The sequence below is a fragment of the Megalobrama amblycephala genome, linkage group LG16, assembly GCF_018812025.1.
Source record: "Megalobrama amblycephala isolate DHTTF-2021 linkage group LG16, ASM1881202v1, whole genome shotgun sequence".
Taxonomy (NCBI): domain Eukaryota; kingdom Metazoa; phylum Chordata; class Actinopteri; order Cypriniformes; family Xenocyprididae; genus Megalobrama; species Megalobrama amblycephala.
The window spans coordinates 5,900,606-5,917,120 of NC_063059.1; the positions used below are offsets into that span (position 1 = coordinate 5,900,606).

Consider the following 16,515-nt stretch of genomic DNA (forward strand, 5'->3'; position numbering starts at 1 on the left):
TCGCTTAAATAGGCGCTCAGTCAAAGGTGAGGCGAAATGGGCAAAGTTAGGTGCGACTCTCGTTCAGCCCACTTTGAATTGAGCAGACGCGTTCAGTTATGTAACTGAATGGTCACATGCAAAATAAAGAAATAAAATATTAAGTTTTGTTGCCAAATTTACATTTTTTTTTATTTGATTATTATTTAGTCTATTTGTTTGATTTGTAATTATTTAATTATAATTTAATTAATTGCTTGTCATCAACTTGCAATTCCCTCGCGAACCCCCGTTTGGGAAACCCTGTTTTTTTTAGAACATTATTTACATTCATTCCTTGGCGACGCGTCATGCAGCCAAGCTACAGGTATCGCGTTTATTTTGTTTTTCCTTTTTATTAAAAATATTCATAAACTTGTTAACTAGGCTATATCATGAATTATATGATATTTTCCGATTGTCATATATGTGGAAGTGAATGCGTTTTGTTTATACACCTATAATGATCATGTTAGTTGATTATAAAACAGAGGATCTGTCGGATTTACATTACATAAATTCATCAATTTTTCCCGAAATAAACGTAAGTGGCTGGTGAACTGGGATAAGAGAGTAAACTTTGTTTCATAGGCTACGCATTGTATCTGATATGAATAAACAAACATGGAATCTGCATTTAACAAATAAATGTCTTTTTTATATATAGTCTAGTCCTCATTCAAACGTCTGAAACCTCAAATAAACATGTGGTTGAAAACTTAGATGTGAAATATGAAAAGCACAGAGCGCGTCAATCTCTGGCTCAGCGCCAGCAGCGGGAAAGCAGGTTTGAATTTAGCGTATTGAACGTTCTCATCACACCGGTGTTATCGTACACGTTAAAAAAGTTAAAATCGATCGGGTGAAAGGAGACAAATTGAAACTGAGGGGGCACAAATCAGATCTGAGGGGGCAATATGCCCCCTTTTGCCCCCTCGTGGCGCCGGGCCTGCCGAAACCCCCTGTCTCAATCTCCATTTCCCGCTCCAGCAGCTACGTCAAATCGATCTCTATGGCAACGGCACACATACAGGCACACGCATGCACGCACCACTTAAACAGACAGAACTTTACACACAGGCAAACACGACTTGGGTAACGAAGGAAAGCGCGTTCCTATAGTCGAGTAAAGTAGTGTAGTTACCAATATTATTAGTGTAATGCGTTACGTTACTTCGTTACCCAAAAAAGTAATCGTTACTGTAATCCGTTACTTTGTAACTCGTTACCCCCAACACTGCTACCCACCACCCTAACCTATAACATAGGTTAATAAAAAGTAGTTCTGTTATAAATTAATGGCAAAATGTGCATGAGCACACAGAGATGTTTGCTTTTCTCAAAAAATCTGTAAACATAATTGTTCCAATAAATCGACTTTATATGACATACCTTTTATAATATTACACATAATATTTATGTGGTCATTAATATTTAATACATACTTTATTATTTTGATGTGACAGCAAATATAGTAATGTAATTATAGTTAAAACAAAACAGTGGATTTTTATAGGTATATAAAAGGTATATGCACAGGGGCGTAGTTTGTGAGGGGGATGGGGGAGATTTATTTAAATGTTCAAACCAAATCTACCCTTGTTGTGTAGTATTGTACGATATTTTTATGGTATCGTGACAATCCTACACACAATGTTTAAGAGTAAATATCAGTCACATGAATAAAGTAAAATAAACCCTAAATAGAACCACCATTAGTTCAAACTAATTAATGAAACAATTTAAAGAAAGACAAATCCTATCCAAATACAGATTAAGTGACCATGATATAGAAATAGAGAGAGGAAGACATGGACAAACATGGACAGCGAGAGAGCAGAGGATCTGTAGACACTGTGAGGATGAGAAACACTTTCTACTCCTCTGTCCTAAATATAATGATGTTAGAGAAACATTTCTCTCCAGATTTGAAACACTGATTCCATCATTCACTGAACTGAGTGATACTGAGAAAATGCCCTTCATACTTGGTGAAGATGATAACACAGCTACACTAGCTGCAAAATATGTGTTAGCCATTCACAACATTAGAGATGGATAACTCTCCTGCTTTATTTATTCATTTACTGAGATGGATTTATTTGCTATGATACATATGACATGATCTATACATATATGTTTTGTTTGTTTGTTTGTTTTATTATTTATATATCATATGTTAATGCTTTAGCAACATTGTGATTCACAGTCATGCTAATAAAGCTCAAATTAATTGAATTGAATTTGAGAGCACGCAGGTCAGAGAGAGCACATGGGACAGACAGAGCACACAGGGGAGCCCCTAGAAAAGTCAAAAGTTGACTGGTTCACACAACCTAAATCAACAGATCATGACTTGTTTTTCCATGTACCATACCAGGCAAACATCCAAAAATGCAGTTGTGAATAAAGTATTTCAGTGTGAGGATGGCACAAATCGGAAGTGGCTGACATACTGTGAGGAAACACACATACGTTATATTGTTCAGTTTGTATTGCCTATGCCAAGCCCTGTTATCATGGCAATTCATATAAAATACTCATAAGAATAATTGCAAGAGAGATACTTTATGTATAACCCAGCCGTGAATTATGTTAATTACGATTGAACATGTACATGCTGCAGGCGCAGTGTTAGCAAATACTTTCAACTGAAAGTAGCGTTAGCTAACTGAATTACTAGTGAGTGCACTGATCTGTATTAATTAAATGTAAATCAGTGTGGGTGTCTAGATAAGGATAATTGTCCAATAAGTTTTTAGATTTTTTGCTAGGCTTTTGAAAAAAAAAGTCTCAAAAGGGGCGGGGAAGTCATTTAATTGGCAGCACTTGGCAGATGATCACTTTTAAGGCAAGACAGCTGTGCTAAAAGAAATGTTCAATCATGTGAATGTAACTGAAGGGTTACTGCTTTTAATAATAGTGATATTCTAAAACAAAATGACCAATTTGGTATAACGTTTGTACTTGTAGGTTGCGTGAATTCAGAAATGAAATGAATCAAAGGCCGCCAAGGAGAAGGAGGAGGTTAACAAATCCCCCGCGGACTATAGGAGTACGCTTGGGATTCATAGATGAGGGAACCAGTCGACCTGTTACTCGGCGTGAGTATTGATTGATGAAAAGTAGTCAGTTTGTAAACAGGTGGAGGATAGTGATGGGCAAATGAAGCCTCATGAAGCACCAAAGCTTTCCCCTCATTGTTTCAGGAAAAGATTCAAAGTTTCGAGAGTGTCGAAAACAGTGCCACTAGTGGAGGTCACACGAACAGGGATGGGCAGTGTTTGTGATTCATGTATTTCAATCATAAAATAGGTTTTGTAATTTGTATTTGTATTTATGTTAGGTTTTGGTGTTTGTTTTAGTATTCTTTTGCTAAATAACTTACAAGTTTACATAATGATTTTGAAGACTATAATACAGAGCAGCAGCCCCCTTTATTTAAGATTAGCAATCAAATAATTAATTAGTTAGATTCTAGTTGCTATGAATACAGGTGCCATCAGTTGTCTTCTTATGAATGACTTGTTTGTCATTGAGTCAGTGTTGCTGATGCAAAGTAGGCCCTTCATTACCAAACACCAAGTAACTAAATTAGGATACAATTATGAGTCATTCACAAACTGTTAACCGTCACTGGTGTGTCGACGCACCAAAGCTTCTTTGTTTAAATTAGCTCAAATTTACTGTTAGATGTAATGTAATCACCTTGACAAACTATACATCATTAAAAAGATCTAAGACTCGAGCTTCAATTTTTAATCTTTATTTTATTCTCAACATCGTATAGTGACCGTTATTTGTTAATATGCGTCGGGAGTTATGAATATGAGAAACGGAGTCGTTACTTTTTCATCGAAATATGAGCGTCAGCTTCAGCCATTGAGAAAAAACTCCTGTGAGATTATGGAAAAACTCCACAAAATAATATCCCTCAGGTCTTTTAGCTTAAAAGCATCCACATTTGGAGAAATATTGATGGATTCTCATACGTTTATGTCAATTTGCTATACAGAGGAGTAATATTTATTCAATTTTTACCCAAAACGCGCCATTGTCATCAAATTAACGCTGTATACACAGACTACTGTGTGGGGCGCTCTGTGCACACTTAGTCCAAGAATTATGACACAAAGAATAAGATCATGTGACCTCCCAGGAACTAACAGTTAAAAGAGGTTTAAAATGTATATTTCGTTAGATCATTAGACTGTGTGTCAAGCCAAGCCAAACTATTATATTTTATGCACCATTTAAAAACGCTCTCTCTGTGAACAACAATGAATACAGAAGCGTTACGGAAGCATCGTGTTATTAAAGATTGAACAGAAAGCCTCAATAATTAGCTATGAACTTATCTAACCGGATAACCTTGTGATAGACATACAAGTTTGCAAAATAGATGAAACTGTCGTCACATAACAACAGCATTTCCCAGTTTATCAAACATCGACCGATATGAGCAGAAAACCAGTTATTAAACATTAACAGGCTTTTAAATAATATTTTAAACATTAATTAAACATTTTAACATTATCATTGTTTGTAGAGAAGATAAAGACTTTTTAAATATGACAGGTTATTGAATTACTATAACTAAATTGTACAAATATTTTGTACAATTGTACACATTAAATGTTTCTTGAGCAGCAGATCAGCATATTAGAATGATTTCTGAAGGATCATGTGACACTGAAGACTGGAGTAATGATGCTGAAAATTCAGCTTTGATCACAGGAATAAATTACATTTTAAAATATATTAAAATAGAAAACAGTTTTTTTTTAAATTGTAATAATATTTCACAATATTACTGTTTTTACTGTATTTTTAATTAAATAAATGTAGCCTTGGTGAGCAGACGAAACTTCTTTTAAAAACATTAAAAATCTTAGTGATCCCAAACTTTTGAACGGGAGTGTACCTGTCTGAAATCTAATACACTCATCCTTCTACATTCATTATGTTTTTACTTCAATTTGTCCCTCATCTGTATGTTCAAGATTAAAATGATTGAGGTAAAGATAAAAACTCTAACCCTGGCTTCAGCTAGAACGTGGTCATGTTTCAGTTCAAGAGCCATGCGTCTCCCCTCTTGGTCCTGTGAGTCAAGGATATGTCTGGTGGCCACTGCAACACAGACAGAGACAGACAGACAGACTGACTGACAAAGACAGAAAGAGAGGAAAGATATTGAGAAATAGAGAAATTGAGATAGATGACAGATAGAGATTGAAGAGATGGATAGAAATATAGATGGTGAGATAGATGGACAGAGATAGAAAATGATGAAGATAGATAGAGGTTGGCTCTTAAAAGTGCCTTTGGGTTTTGGGAATCAGGTGTATCTATAGGGTGAAGGTGAAGTTTGACAGGATCTGCAGGAGAACAGAAATTGTTCATTATGTAGTGAAGGCTAGATATGATGAAAAAAGTTTTAAAATGTGTACCCCGATAGTGAGAGATACCAATTTTCTTAAAAATACAAAATAAAATTCACGTTTTTCCCATTTTCTGTATGACTGCACAAAAGGTGTGTCTTCTTTTTTTACTGTTAATATGGAAACCAATGGTCGGCCTTTAATTCATGCTCTAACATGTAAACCATGTGAGTCTAATGGCAAAGAAAAGCATCAATTACAACATTTAAACAAATTTGATCATTACATTCAAGTCTCGTGGCTTACCTGGAAAGTGGTTCGAGCGCAATGACGGAGAATTCGCGGCCTGCAGAAATCACCCAATCGCGAAGTGGACTGGCTTCGTCTCCATAGCAACGGATGCTGAGGCTCACGGGTAATGCGGGCATCAACTAATTAATTTATTTTTTATTTTATTTTAATTTAATTAATAACCACAACTAAACCCCCCGTTCTCACAATAGAAGGAGAATCAAATAAAACTGATGGTCATCGTATTGTTGAATTATCAAGCACACTTTCGTGTTTATGTGTTGAAAGAAAGATGAGGATATCATTAAAAGAGAATCGGCAGTGGGTCATCAGGTAGTTTTAGCTGACGTCTTCAACATAGTAAAAGTAGATAAGGCTCATGGGTACTGTAATATTTAGTTTACTGTCCGATTTGACACACCAAATAGATTGAAAAACGGCATTTCTCAGAAAAGAAACCGTAGCACAATGGTTAGTACCCTACAGAATATAAAGCAATAAACTCAAGGATCAAATCTCCTAGTTAAATGTTGATTAATGTAGTGCTTAAAGTTTAAAAATGAATAACAAATGAGAAAAAATGCTTCTTAGTGGCAGAAAGAAAACGTGGTGCAGACACGAAAGATGCTTCCTATTGAAATACATTAGATCGAAAGTCGTGCTGAGTGACATGGAAAAAAAGGGAAATTCGTGTCCACGAACACGAACCAATAGATTAAATTTCGTGACTATGTCACGAACTGCCGTGAGACTGGGTTGCAAATAGGCGCCTTTACATTTCGCTTAAAAAAAAACAAATCATGAATCAACTCTAACTCCTGTTGCTGATCTGTGCTGCGACTTTCAGTCGGCTGAATTGAGCAGACGCGTTCAGTTTTTAATTAGCCTATGTTGTTGTTTATAGCTCATTATTCTTTAACTATGCAGAAAACTTTAAGAAATGTTTGAAAAAAATAAAATTTCCCTTTAAACCGCTTAACTGATAGTATTAATCATTAATCAGTCAAAATTCTTACTAACGGTTAAAAGGTCAATATGAGCATCCCTAGAACAGAGATTATTACTGTCAAAAGATTTGTGTTTGACTTGGAGCACAGAAGAACTGTCAGAAATGTCTTGCTAAGGAAAATTTCTGTCAAACATTAATTGCATTAAAAGGGCATGCAGCTATAAAAAGGCACTGTCATTCCTTTTGCAAGACATTGTACTCTTTAATGCTTTTCATCTTCAGGAAAATCTTTCTTCCTTCCATTATTGCCTGAGAAATGTGACTGAAATAAAATGTTTTGCTGAAATACTGATATACTTGCATGATAATTTGGAACATATACAGTAGTCAACATTTGAAGTGGATCAAAAAAGTTAATCAAAGTTGTCCTAAGAACTAAGTAGTCCAAGAAGGTTTTTAGGACAACTTTGATGAAAGGTTTTGATCCACTTCAAATGTTGACTACTGTAGATGTCATGGATGTGGATAAAAGATTCAGACACATAAAACTTTCAATCTTTTTTAGTTGTTACAAGTTGAAAAGAAAGTAACCAAGGAAAAGCAAAAAATGTTGGGAAAAAAAAAAAAAAGCAAAAATTGCAAGCCCAGTTAGTATTTTTTGCCTTCTCAAATTCGTGAGGTTTCATGTTTAGGCATTTCACATGAAACCAGTGTTTGCACGCATGACATTCAATCTAAAAAACAAAAACAAAATTATATATATATATATATATAGCCATCTTTGAACAATAGTTGTAGTGAAGTGTAAGAATGAATTGTAATTAGTGTCTTAACTATAGGTTTTACTTATCATTTGAGAAAAATACCTGCATAACAAATACACCACAGCTGTATGAATCCTGCTGGATTGTGTGTTTAATTGTGGATCTCTCCACTCAATCTCCACACACTCTTTTTTGCCAAACCTCATTTTGAAGTATTCACTTTGATAAATATATGAAACAGTTAGGGGTAAATACAGTTAAAGTAATTGGAAATAATTCGAGTAATTTTAGCATTGTTTTTTACCAAAATCTGATAGCAGCTTGCTTAGAGTCCTTTTCCTCATCAGTTCCTTGTGGGTCAATAAGAAAAACCTGACTGGAAGATGCATGTAGATACTGGACAAAAGAGAGAAACCCATTTCAAATTATAGTTCAGCTTTGACCACATATCCATGAAAAAGAACTTATTGGTATTTTGAAAGCTTTCACCAAAAACTTCCAGTGGTTATCATTCACATTCAGGAAACTGATAATTGCTTGGTATTTTGTGAAGTCCACCTGAAATGTTCGATAATTTCACATTAGTAAATATTTCTAAACATGTGTTGTGTTTTCATATCTTTAATGTATATAACAATACAATGATACCTTCCGTAGGCTCTGTCTGCATACTGCATCTCTGTCTCTGGTCATGATCACTTGAGCAGTAAAGACATCGATGAGGCAAATGCTACTGTCCTGTAAAGGGAACTGACAGCGTTCCAGATGTTTACAATATTTATGGTATACTTTGGCAATTTAAATCATACCAATTTTAAATAATAATATCTCATGGATATTCTTGCCTCTCCCACAAGCCACTTGTGCGGTTGCAGAGTTTTGAACTCTGAGTGACGGACGGTGTACCTGCTCATCTTTTCTGCCGATGACACAACAGCAACCACCAATTCACAGTCTTTTTTGGACCAAAGGTATTCGATCTGCAATTCATTTATTTTAAAGAAATATGTTAAATGCATTAAGATTATTTTACAAAATATAATAAACTGAAGTAATACCTCATCAGCTATGTCCTCAGATGTTTCTTCTGTTTTATGGGGCTCAGTAATGTATTTTGGCTCATGTTTTGATGTAGTTGACAGGTCCATTGGTTTGTCTGGAATCAGTATGGTGGTTTCCATCTGGCTGGTATTGCTGTTGATGCCTTTGCTGTCTGGACTTGATGGCTGTGTCAATACAAAAGGTGGGTCAAAGTATTTTGTCCTTCGTTTTTTATGTTTTCGAGATGTTTTTTTTTTTGCTGCCCAATCTTCTTTCTGGCTGAAGAAGTTTTGTTTTGGTTGTGGATCCCTACAAGGCAGTATCAGACTGTTGTTAATGATGTGTTCTCTGAATCTGCCTTGTGGGGATCCATACATTTTGTGGATGAAGTCAGCAGGACGCAGGAACTTCTTAGTTTGAAGGATTCTGTGTTTAACAATCCAAAACCACTCTTCCACATGGCAGTTAGTTTCCCTGGTTTTGGATTGTTGGCTGACTGTAGCTGTGCTGACTTCAGAAAACCGGCTAAGATCTCCAAGAAGCACACCACTCCGGAGGGGGAAAATACTCATGTAGCTGTTCATGAGGATGTCGATAAGTTCTGGACAAAACTGTGCTGTGCATGTTTTTTTCCTTTTTGTATTTTTAATCAAATAAATGAAATCAACAAATTCAATCTCACCACACCTGTAATACCCCTAGTCATTTTAACACCTGAAATCGCTCTTATTACATTCTTTTTTTACACATATATTTGTCTCACGTTTCTCAACAAGATTATTAAATTTTATTTAATAACACACGATCATGATTACATTTAATTTCTGTGTAGTAAGGTTTTGTAGACGATGATCCACATCACAAAATTAAGTATTTTTATTTTACATTTGTCACTAATAAAATAAAACACAAACGTTTCAGCTCAATGCTTTCTTCAGTGCATAGTAGTGTAGTAAATTTAACAATCTTTTCAGTGGCAAACAATGATTTAAATTTATTTTCAATAATTCTTACTGAATTAAAGGTAATGCATAAAACACAGCTGTCATAGAAAAACACTTAGATAACATGAATTATGGAAACAGTATCAAAGCAATTTAACACTGTCTCTTACCTTTACAAAGTACTTCAGTACATATACCTTGCCTGTTGCTGTTCCATATTGTCATTAACCATTTTCATAGTTTATCATTTGTCATTTTTAAAACATCCATTGCCAGGTTTGACCATGTTTCTTTGTTGACTTTTCCTTTTTTACTAATACTATGAGCAGTGAATGCCTTTATAATTGTGTTTTTGCATTCCTGGCCTTTTTTATATCTAGACTCACTGATTCATTTATGCTCCGATGCTTCATGAAGCAGTGTTTTGAAATCAGCCATCACTAAATAAGTCGTTATTTAGATTTTTTGGTGCTCCAAAAATATTCTCGCTGCTTTATAATATTAATATTGAACCACTGTACTCACATGAACTGATTTAAATATGTTTTTAGTACCTTTATGGATCTTGAGAGAGGAAGTGTACATTGTTCCCTATGTAGGCCTCACGGAGCCATCGGATTTCAACTAAAATATTTTAATTTGTGTTCTGAAGATTAACGAAGGTCTTACGGGTGTGGAACGGCACGAAGGTAAGTAATAAATGACAGAATTTTCATTTTTGGGTGAACTAACCCTTTAAGGCAGAACGTAGCTAGTAGGTCGTAAGCTCTCCGTAAAGTAATGCGTTGTCGCATAGAATGACGTCAATTTTTCTTAACCCAATCACAAGCCTTCTAATAGGTAAACAGTAAATAGTATGAACAGTGTGTAATTTCAAACTCATTCTTGACTGGCCTAAACTGAAAGTTAAAAAAGACATTAAAGCAAACTTTATCGAACTCAAAACATTACACTTTTAATTGAAAATATCTATCCCACACATGGAGGAGAAACGAAACAGGAAGAAAAATTTCAGTCATGAAGAAATTCTGATTTTAATTGATGGATACAAAGAAAACAAAACAGTCCTTGAAAGCAAATTAAACTCATCTGTCACAAACCGAAAAAAAGGTGAGATTTGGCAGGACATAACAAAAAAAATAAATGCAAAAGGCTGTGAGCAGAGGGAGATAAATGATGTTTTATTAACAAAATTTGGGAGGAGCAAGTTCAGATAATTAACCTAATTAGCAAAGGTGGAGAGCATTCAGTTAATCAACTCAACCGATGTAAAGAGGTATAAATTCAGCAGACTTACCTCTGTTCACATGAGAGTTTATCAGCATTAGGCCCCGCCCCAGTAAACACAGAACGTTCCCCTAACGTTCCCATATGGTTCCCGTTTGGTTATTTTTTTGGGGAACCAAATAAGAACGTTCTGAGAACGTTCTCTATTGGTTCCCTTTTTTTTAACCTAAAGAGAACGTTCCCAGAACGTTCCCTGCAGGTTCTTTTTTTGGGATCATTTTACAACCTAAGGAGAACGTTCCCAGAACGTTCCCTGTAGGTTATTTTTTGGGTTCATTTTATAACCTAAAGAGAACGTTCCCAGAACGTTCCCTGTTGGTTATTGTTTGGTTTTATTTTTATAACCTAAAGAGAACGTTCTGGGAACGTTCCCTGCAGGTTCTTTTTTTGGGATAATTTTACAACCTAAGGAGAACGTTCCCAGAACGTTCCCTGTAGGTTATTTTTTGAGTTCATTTTATAACCTAAAGAGAACGTTCCCAGAACGTTCCCTGTAGGTTATTTTTTGAGTTCATTTTATAACCTAAAGAGAACGTTCCCAGAACGTTCCCTACAGGTTATTTTTAGTTATGAGTGCAGCTGTGTGATTTGAGATTATAATGCATTGACAAAGTTCAAAAGTAACCATTCACAGCAGCCGAAAATGAATCAAATTTGATGTGCACACTTTCTACAGTCCTTTAAAATGTTTTAAAAACTAAGATGTAATTTGTAATAAAAAATATTCACCGAAACTGTGATCAGTTAATTCAACAAGCCAGATATTACATTACCATTATCTCACAGTAGAGGACGCTCATGCACAATATTTTTTGTGTTTTGTTGTAAACATTTTCGGACGAATATTAACTGTATAATATCCATCTGTATAATATGGTGTAAGACAGTACATTAACCAGGTCTAGTGTTCAAACAGCTGCACTACATGAATAAGTGGTCAAACATTTCTGTACTCAGCTCACTAGGAAAAAAAAGAAAAAAGAGGCAGTCAGGTAAGACAATGTAAATATTTGTGTTTTTTACCATTACACACACATTTTTGGGTTGTAATCTCTTGGGCAAGACTAAAGACGACAATACAATAGCAATTCATTTTTAAAATGTTTTATTAAAACAGGAACAAATGGAACAACAGAACAAGGTCTTGTTACAGCATTAAAAAGATATAACTGGGGAAATAGTTTTAAAGCAGGACCAAAAAAAGGGTGGGGGGGGGGGGGGCAAGAGTGTAAAGAATGGTTTCAGCTTCATGTACACAACAGTAAGCAACAAAATAATCAACATCACTCAAAATCAACATAAAGAACATCCCCATACACAATAAAACAGTGATAGGCAGCGATGTCAGGGATAGTGTGTCCATTTTAAATTGAGAGAGCCTTGGTGAGCAGCTGCAGCACTATTAAAGGGAGATAATACATTTGAAGCATATTGGAAACATTGTAATGCTGATTTCATGCTATTATTTAGGGGGGGGGGGGGGTTAATGTTTTAAATTGTTACAACTTCTACTGTGGTCTTAAGGGCTTTGTCGACAGCTCACAACTAGGTGTTGTTCCATGAAACAAAAAGTCATACATGACTGGAGCAACATTAGGGAAAGTAAATTACAATTTAAGGTGCTATAAACACTATTGTCACATGTAGTAATGAGTAAATTATATATAGGTTTATTTTTTTTGCAGAGAGTTTCGCCAAGAATTTTTGTAGCACATGTCCATGAGCCTGCAACGCTGGAGACTGACACTTGGAGGGCTCTGGAAGCTTTATGTTAAAATGACACTACACAGTCAGGCAGGATTAACTAGAAGCCAGTCAGATTGGTTTTGCACATTTCCATGGACACTACGAAAAGTTCATGTTTAACTTAACCCTTGTACTTGTGTTGTATTTCTTCTGCCTGTTTTGTGTCATTGACCATTCAACCATCTGTGTCTTTTCTGTAATCCTTCCAAACCAGCCAAATAAGGAAACAGATGAACACCTGTAAAATAATGATCGGAGATTAAATTAATAATGATAATCATCATCGACAGGTAAACAACAGGGGTTTGTTTTTCGTATGTGAATTAATCATCAGTATTTACAGTTGATGATTAGAGATGATCCAGGATTGTTAGATTCTTTGAAGTCATTAAGCTCAAACTTGCTCAGGAGCAGGCATATTTGACAGAAACAAAATTAGACTGTCTTTATAAGGTGAAAGTTTATCACAGCCACTGTTACTTTCTGAACCAGGGAAATAATTAAAAATATAAACTTACTTGTCATTACATACAGTTGTGCTCAGAATTATTCATACCCTTAGTAAATATTACCAAAGAAGGCTGTGAAAATAAATCTGCAACCGTTTATTGGAGAATAAGAATTTTAAATGGTTAATAATACTAATAATAATCTCATTATGAAATAAATGTTTTTTTCTCTAATACACACTGCTCACAATTAATCATACCCTTTTAATCTGTTTGTAACCTCTTTTTTTGTCAAGATAAGAGCTATGAAAAGTACTGCTGGAATATTGTGGGCCTATTTTTCCGCCGGATATCCAGGACATCTTGTTCAGATACATGGCATCATTGATTCTATCAAACAGCAAAAGATAAAAAAAAAAAAAAAAAAAATCAACTTGACTGTCCCTGTTAGAAGTCATATAATGGCTATCTTGGCAAAAGGAGGTTAAAAAAGTTTTGAATAAAAGGGTATGATTAATTGTGAGCAATGTGTATTATAGAAAATCATTTATTTCACAATGAGATTATTATTAGTATTATTAACCATTTAAAATTCTTATTCTCCAATGAACGGTTGGATTTTTATAAAGTTTTAAAATAAAAGATCAAAAGGATGAACAATGCAGATTTATTTTCACAGCCTTCTTTGATTATATTTACAAAGGGTATGAATAATTTTGAGCACAACTGTACATAATGTGTAGTCAATAGAGACAATTTTACTCATTGAGAGATTTATTTGTGAGTGAATAATTATCTTAATTTAATTGGAGCTTTACATTAAATACAGTTTGGATGAACCTTGCATTAATAATCTGAACGATGACAGCTATTATACTTTATGCAAAATGTAAACAATTAGGATAGTGGTTCCCAACCACATTCCTGGAGGCCCACCAGCACTGCACGTTGTCCCCTCAATCAAACACACCTGATTAAGGTTATCAGCTCATTAGTAGTGACTCCAAGATCTAAAATGGGTGTGTCAAAACAATCATTTACAAATTTTATTTATCTATTAAACATTTTATATTATTTTGCCAGCTTGGCTGTTTCCTATTTTAATTATATGATTTATTTATTTATTTTATTTTTTATTTGAATTAGGACAGTACACATTGATCAACAAATCAGCAATGAGCATCAGTGTAAATATGCTGGAATTAGCACAATTTCATCCGTTGTCCTAAGGCAGGTATCATAAAACACAAAATACAGATTATTTACAAACATAACAACATACATGTAGACATATTACACAGAACAACAAAGACTAAGTACTGTAAACAGCAGTCACATAGAAGTTAAAAGGCCACTATGAACAGACATCCAATAAGAAAATTATTTACATATGGGTACATCGCTGGTTTGATTTCAGCCATTGTTTAAGGTTTTTTTTTAAAGGTTAAGTAATTGTCACAATTCCTAACTTGAGCTAGACACCACCATTTGGCTAAATTTAGTTCTGCGCCATTGTACATTAAGTAAGTCGCCAAAAACCCTTGAGGGGTTTTAAGATGCTCTCAGTTGTATGAGACCAGATTGTATAACATTAAGTTATGTAAATATCATTGCATGCATATAAGCCTTTGCTGACTCAACAGTAAGAAAAGGCCATATACGTTGGAAATTTGACAAGTTAAATTTTATAATATTTGTGATTTTTTTTTTTTACATGTTGCTTAAATGTCAAGATGTGAATCAAAGACCACACCAAGATACTTAAATTGTTCTAACACATCTAGTCTATCTCCACTGACAAAGACAGATGGCTCTGGCCCCACTGCTGGCTGCCGTGAGAATACAATACTGTATCATCAGCGTATAATTGCATTTTTATATTTGAACAGACATTTGGTAAGTTATTAACATAGAGACTGAATAAAATCGGTCCCAGTATTGAGCCTTGTGGGACTCCAGCAGAACAAGTAAGATAAGATGACTGTGAATTTCCTATTTGTACAGCTTGTTTTCTGTCTGACAAATATGATTGCATATAACAATGTGCTCTTTCAGAGGAATTAAAATAAGTCAATTTAGCAAGAAGCACATTATGATTAATGGCATCAAAGGCTCGTTTCAAGTCCAGAAAAACAGCCCCTACAAAGCCCGCTTTTTAAATTCTCAAGAATTTAATTAAATATTTAATTTAATTATTTAATTAAGCTTTCTCAAGAAAATAACAAGTGGCTGTTTCTGTAGAGTGATGTTTGCGAAATCCAAACTGAATTGGATGGAAAGGGGTATCACTACTGTTTAGGTGTTCAATTAACTGTGAGGCAACCCATTTTTCAGCTATTTTGAAATTATTGGTAGAATGCTTATTGGACGAAAATTCTCTGGTTTTGACTTATCACCAGCCTTAAAGACTGGGATAACCGTCTTCCATGTCTTCCATGTTTAGGGCACTATTCCCTGTTTTATAGATAGATTTATCAAGGTGTGCAATTGGGCTTGCAAGAGCCTCTTTATGGAGTTTTAAAAGATCATTAGTGAAACCAAAAGTATCTCTGGCTTTTGAACTTTTTAGAGATGAAATTATTTTTATAACGTCAGTAACAGATATATCCTGTATACTAAATATTGGTTTATTAGCATCTAGAGGCTTGTATGGGATGTTTGCGGCATTTAAAATGCATTGTCAAATCCTCAACTGAGCTAATAAAGTATCTGTTAAAGCTATTGACGATAATGTCTAAATTATCAGTTAGCATACCTTTAACTTGAAGTTGCAGATCTTTGAAATTTATATCTTTATTTCGTCCTAACAGATTATTTAAATTTTCCCATATTAATTTTCCATTTCCATTTGTCCCTTTAATTATCTCAATAAAGAAATTTGCTTTAGCTTTACGGATCTGATTTACATTTTTAAAGTGATGTAAAAATCTGATGGTCACTTGTAATTAAATTATATGATGCTGTTATGGTGCTTCCTTTCTGGGCATGTGACTTACCCAGAGGTGAACAACCTCATTCTATGCACCAGTGACACATGATAAGACGTCATGGCCCATCCGCTGTGCCATTCACCTGTCACCCATCAATGTCTTCCCAGTAACACTGCCAATTGGTCCCACCAAACCAGCAAACCTGGATTTTACAGAAGAAGCCATAAAAGACATTCAGGAACTACTTGAAAATGGTTTGGATGGAAAAGACATAAAAAAACAGATGTGTTGTGTGTGACGCACCCGCAAGAGCCATGGTAAAAAAAGTCTACGGACCAATGCCACATACCGTGCTGAAATGACAAGACGTCAGGAGAATGAAGACATTCCAATGTCTCCATTTTTGAACCTCCCACTGGACATGGTAGAGCAATTTTCCAATCGACTACCATGCACCAAGCCTGCCTGGGTGTAATGAAAAAGCTCATCACAGAGTGGGTTAGAGGAGACAGAAAGGTGAGAATGTCTGCTGGGCAAATAAATGAAGTGACCCAATGGCTGCTGTCACTCCAAGGGAAGGAGGTCATTCCAAGCTGTTTTGCCCAAAAACCAAGGAACCTGTATACAGTGGTGCTGAAGGGAATTCTGGCGGACCAGTTGTACGAACATTTCATGGCGTTCAGTGTTGCCTTGGGTCTTCTGCTCTGCCCTACTC

The 16,515-nt window shown here is 35.1% G+C and overlaps 1 protein-coding gene and 1 long non-coding RNA gene across 5 annotated transcripts; both read right to left on the reverse strand.

Annotated features, from left to right (window-relative positions):
- Positions 1-4,869: 4,869 nt before the first annotated feature.
- On the reverse strand, positions 4,870-10,722 carry LOC125249217. Of its 4 annotated transcripts, XR_007180516.1 has the most exons (7): positions 10,686-10,722; positions 8,462-8,629; positions 8,052-8,383; positions 7,893-7,961; positions 7,708-7,799; positions 7,506-7,622; positions 4,870-7,373 (listed from the first exon to the last, which is right to left on the reverse strand). XR_007180516.1 is itself a non-coding variant. In XM_048161462.1 (2 exons), exons 1-2 carry the CDS (start codon positions 9,026-9,028, stop codon positions 8,207-8,209), a joined length of 744 nt encoding a protein of 247 aa, XP_048017419.1. In that variant the 5' UTR covers positions 9,029-9,709; the 3' UTR covers positions 7,980-8,206. The 4 variants fall into 4 exon arrangements, 1 of the variants encoding a protein (XP_048017419.1); XR_007180517.1 differs by having other exon boundaries at positions 4,870-5,396; positions 5,706-7,373; positions 7,506-7,961; XR_007180515.1 differs by having other exon boundaries at positions 7,506-7,961.
- A 1,422-nt stretch (positions 10,723-12,144) lies between these two features.
- On the reverse strand, positions 12,145-16,238 carry LOC125249219. Its single transcript, XR_007180518.1, has 3 exons — positions 16,150-16,238; positions 15,867-16,002; positions 12,145-12,659 (listed from the first exon to the last, which is right to left on the reverse strand). It is a non-coding gene; the product is annotated as an uncharacterized LOC125249219 (long non-coding RNA).
- Positions 16,239-16,515: the final 277 nt, after the last annotated feature.

Coding starts and splice junctions, on each gene's coding strand:
- LOC125249217 (XM_048161462.1), bottom strand. CDS start 9,028: ATGAACAGCTACATGAGTATTTTCCCCCTCCGGAGTGGTGTGCTTCTT. Junction 8,384..8,461: donor CTGAGGACATAGCTGATGAG/GTATTACTTCAG, acceptor AATGAATTGCAG/ATCGAATACCTTTGGTCCAA.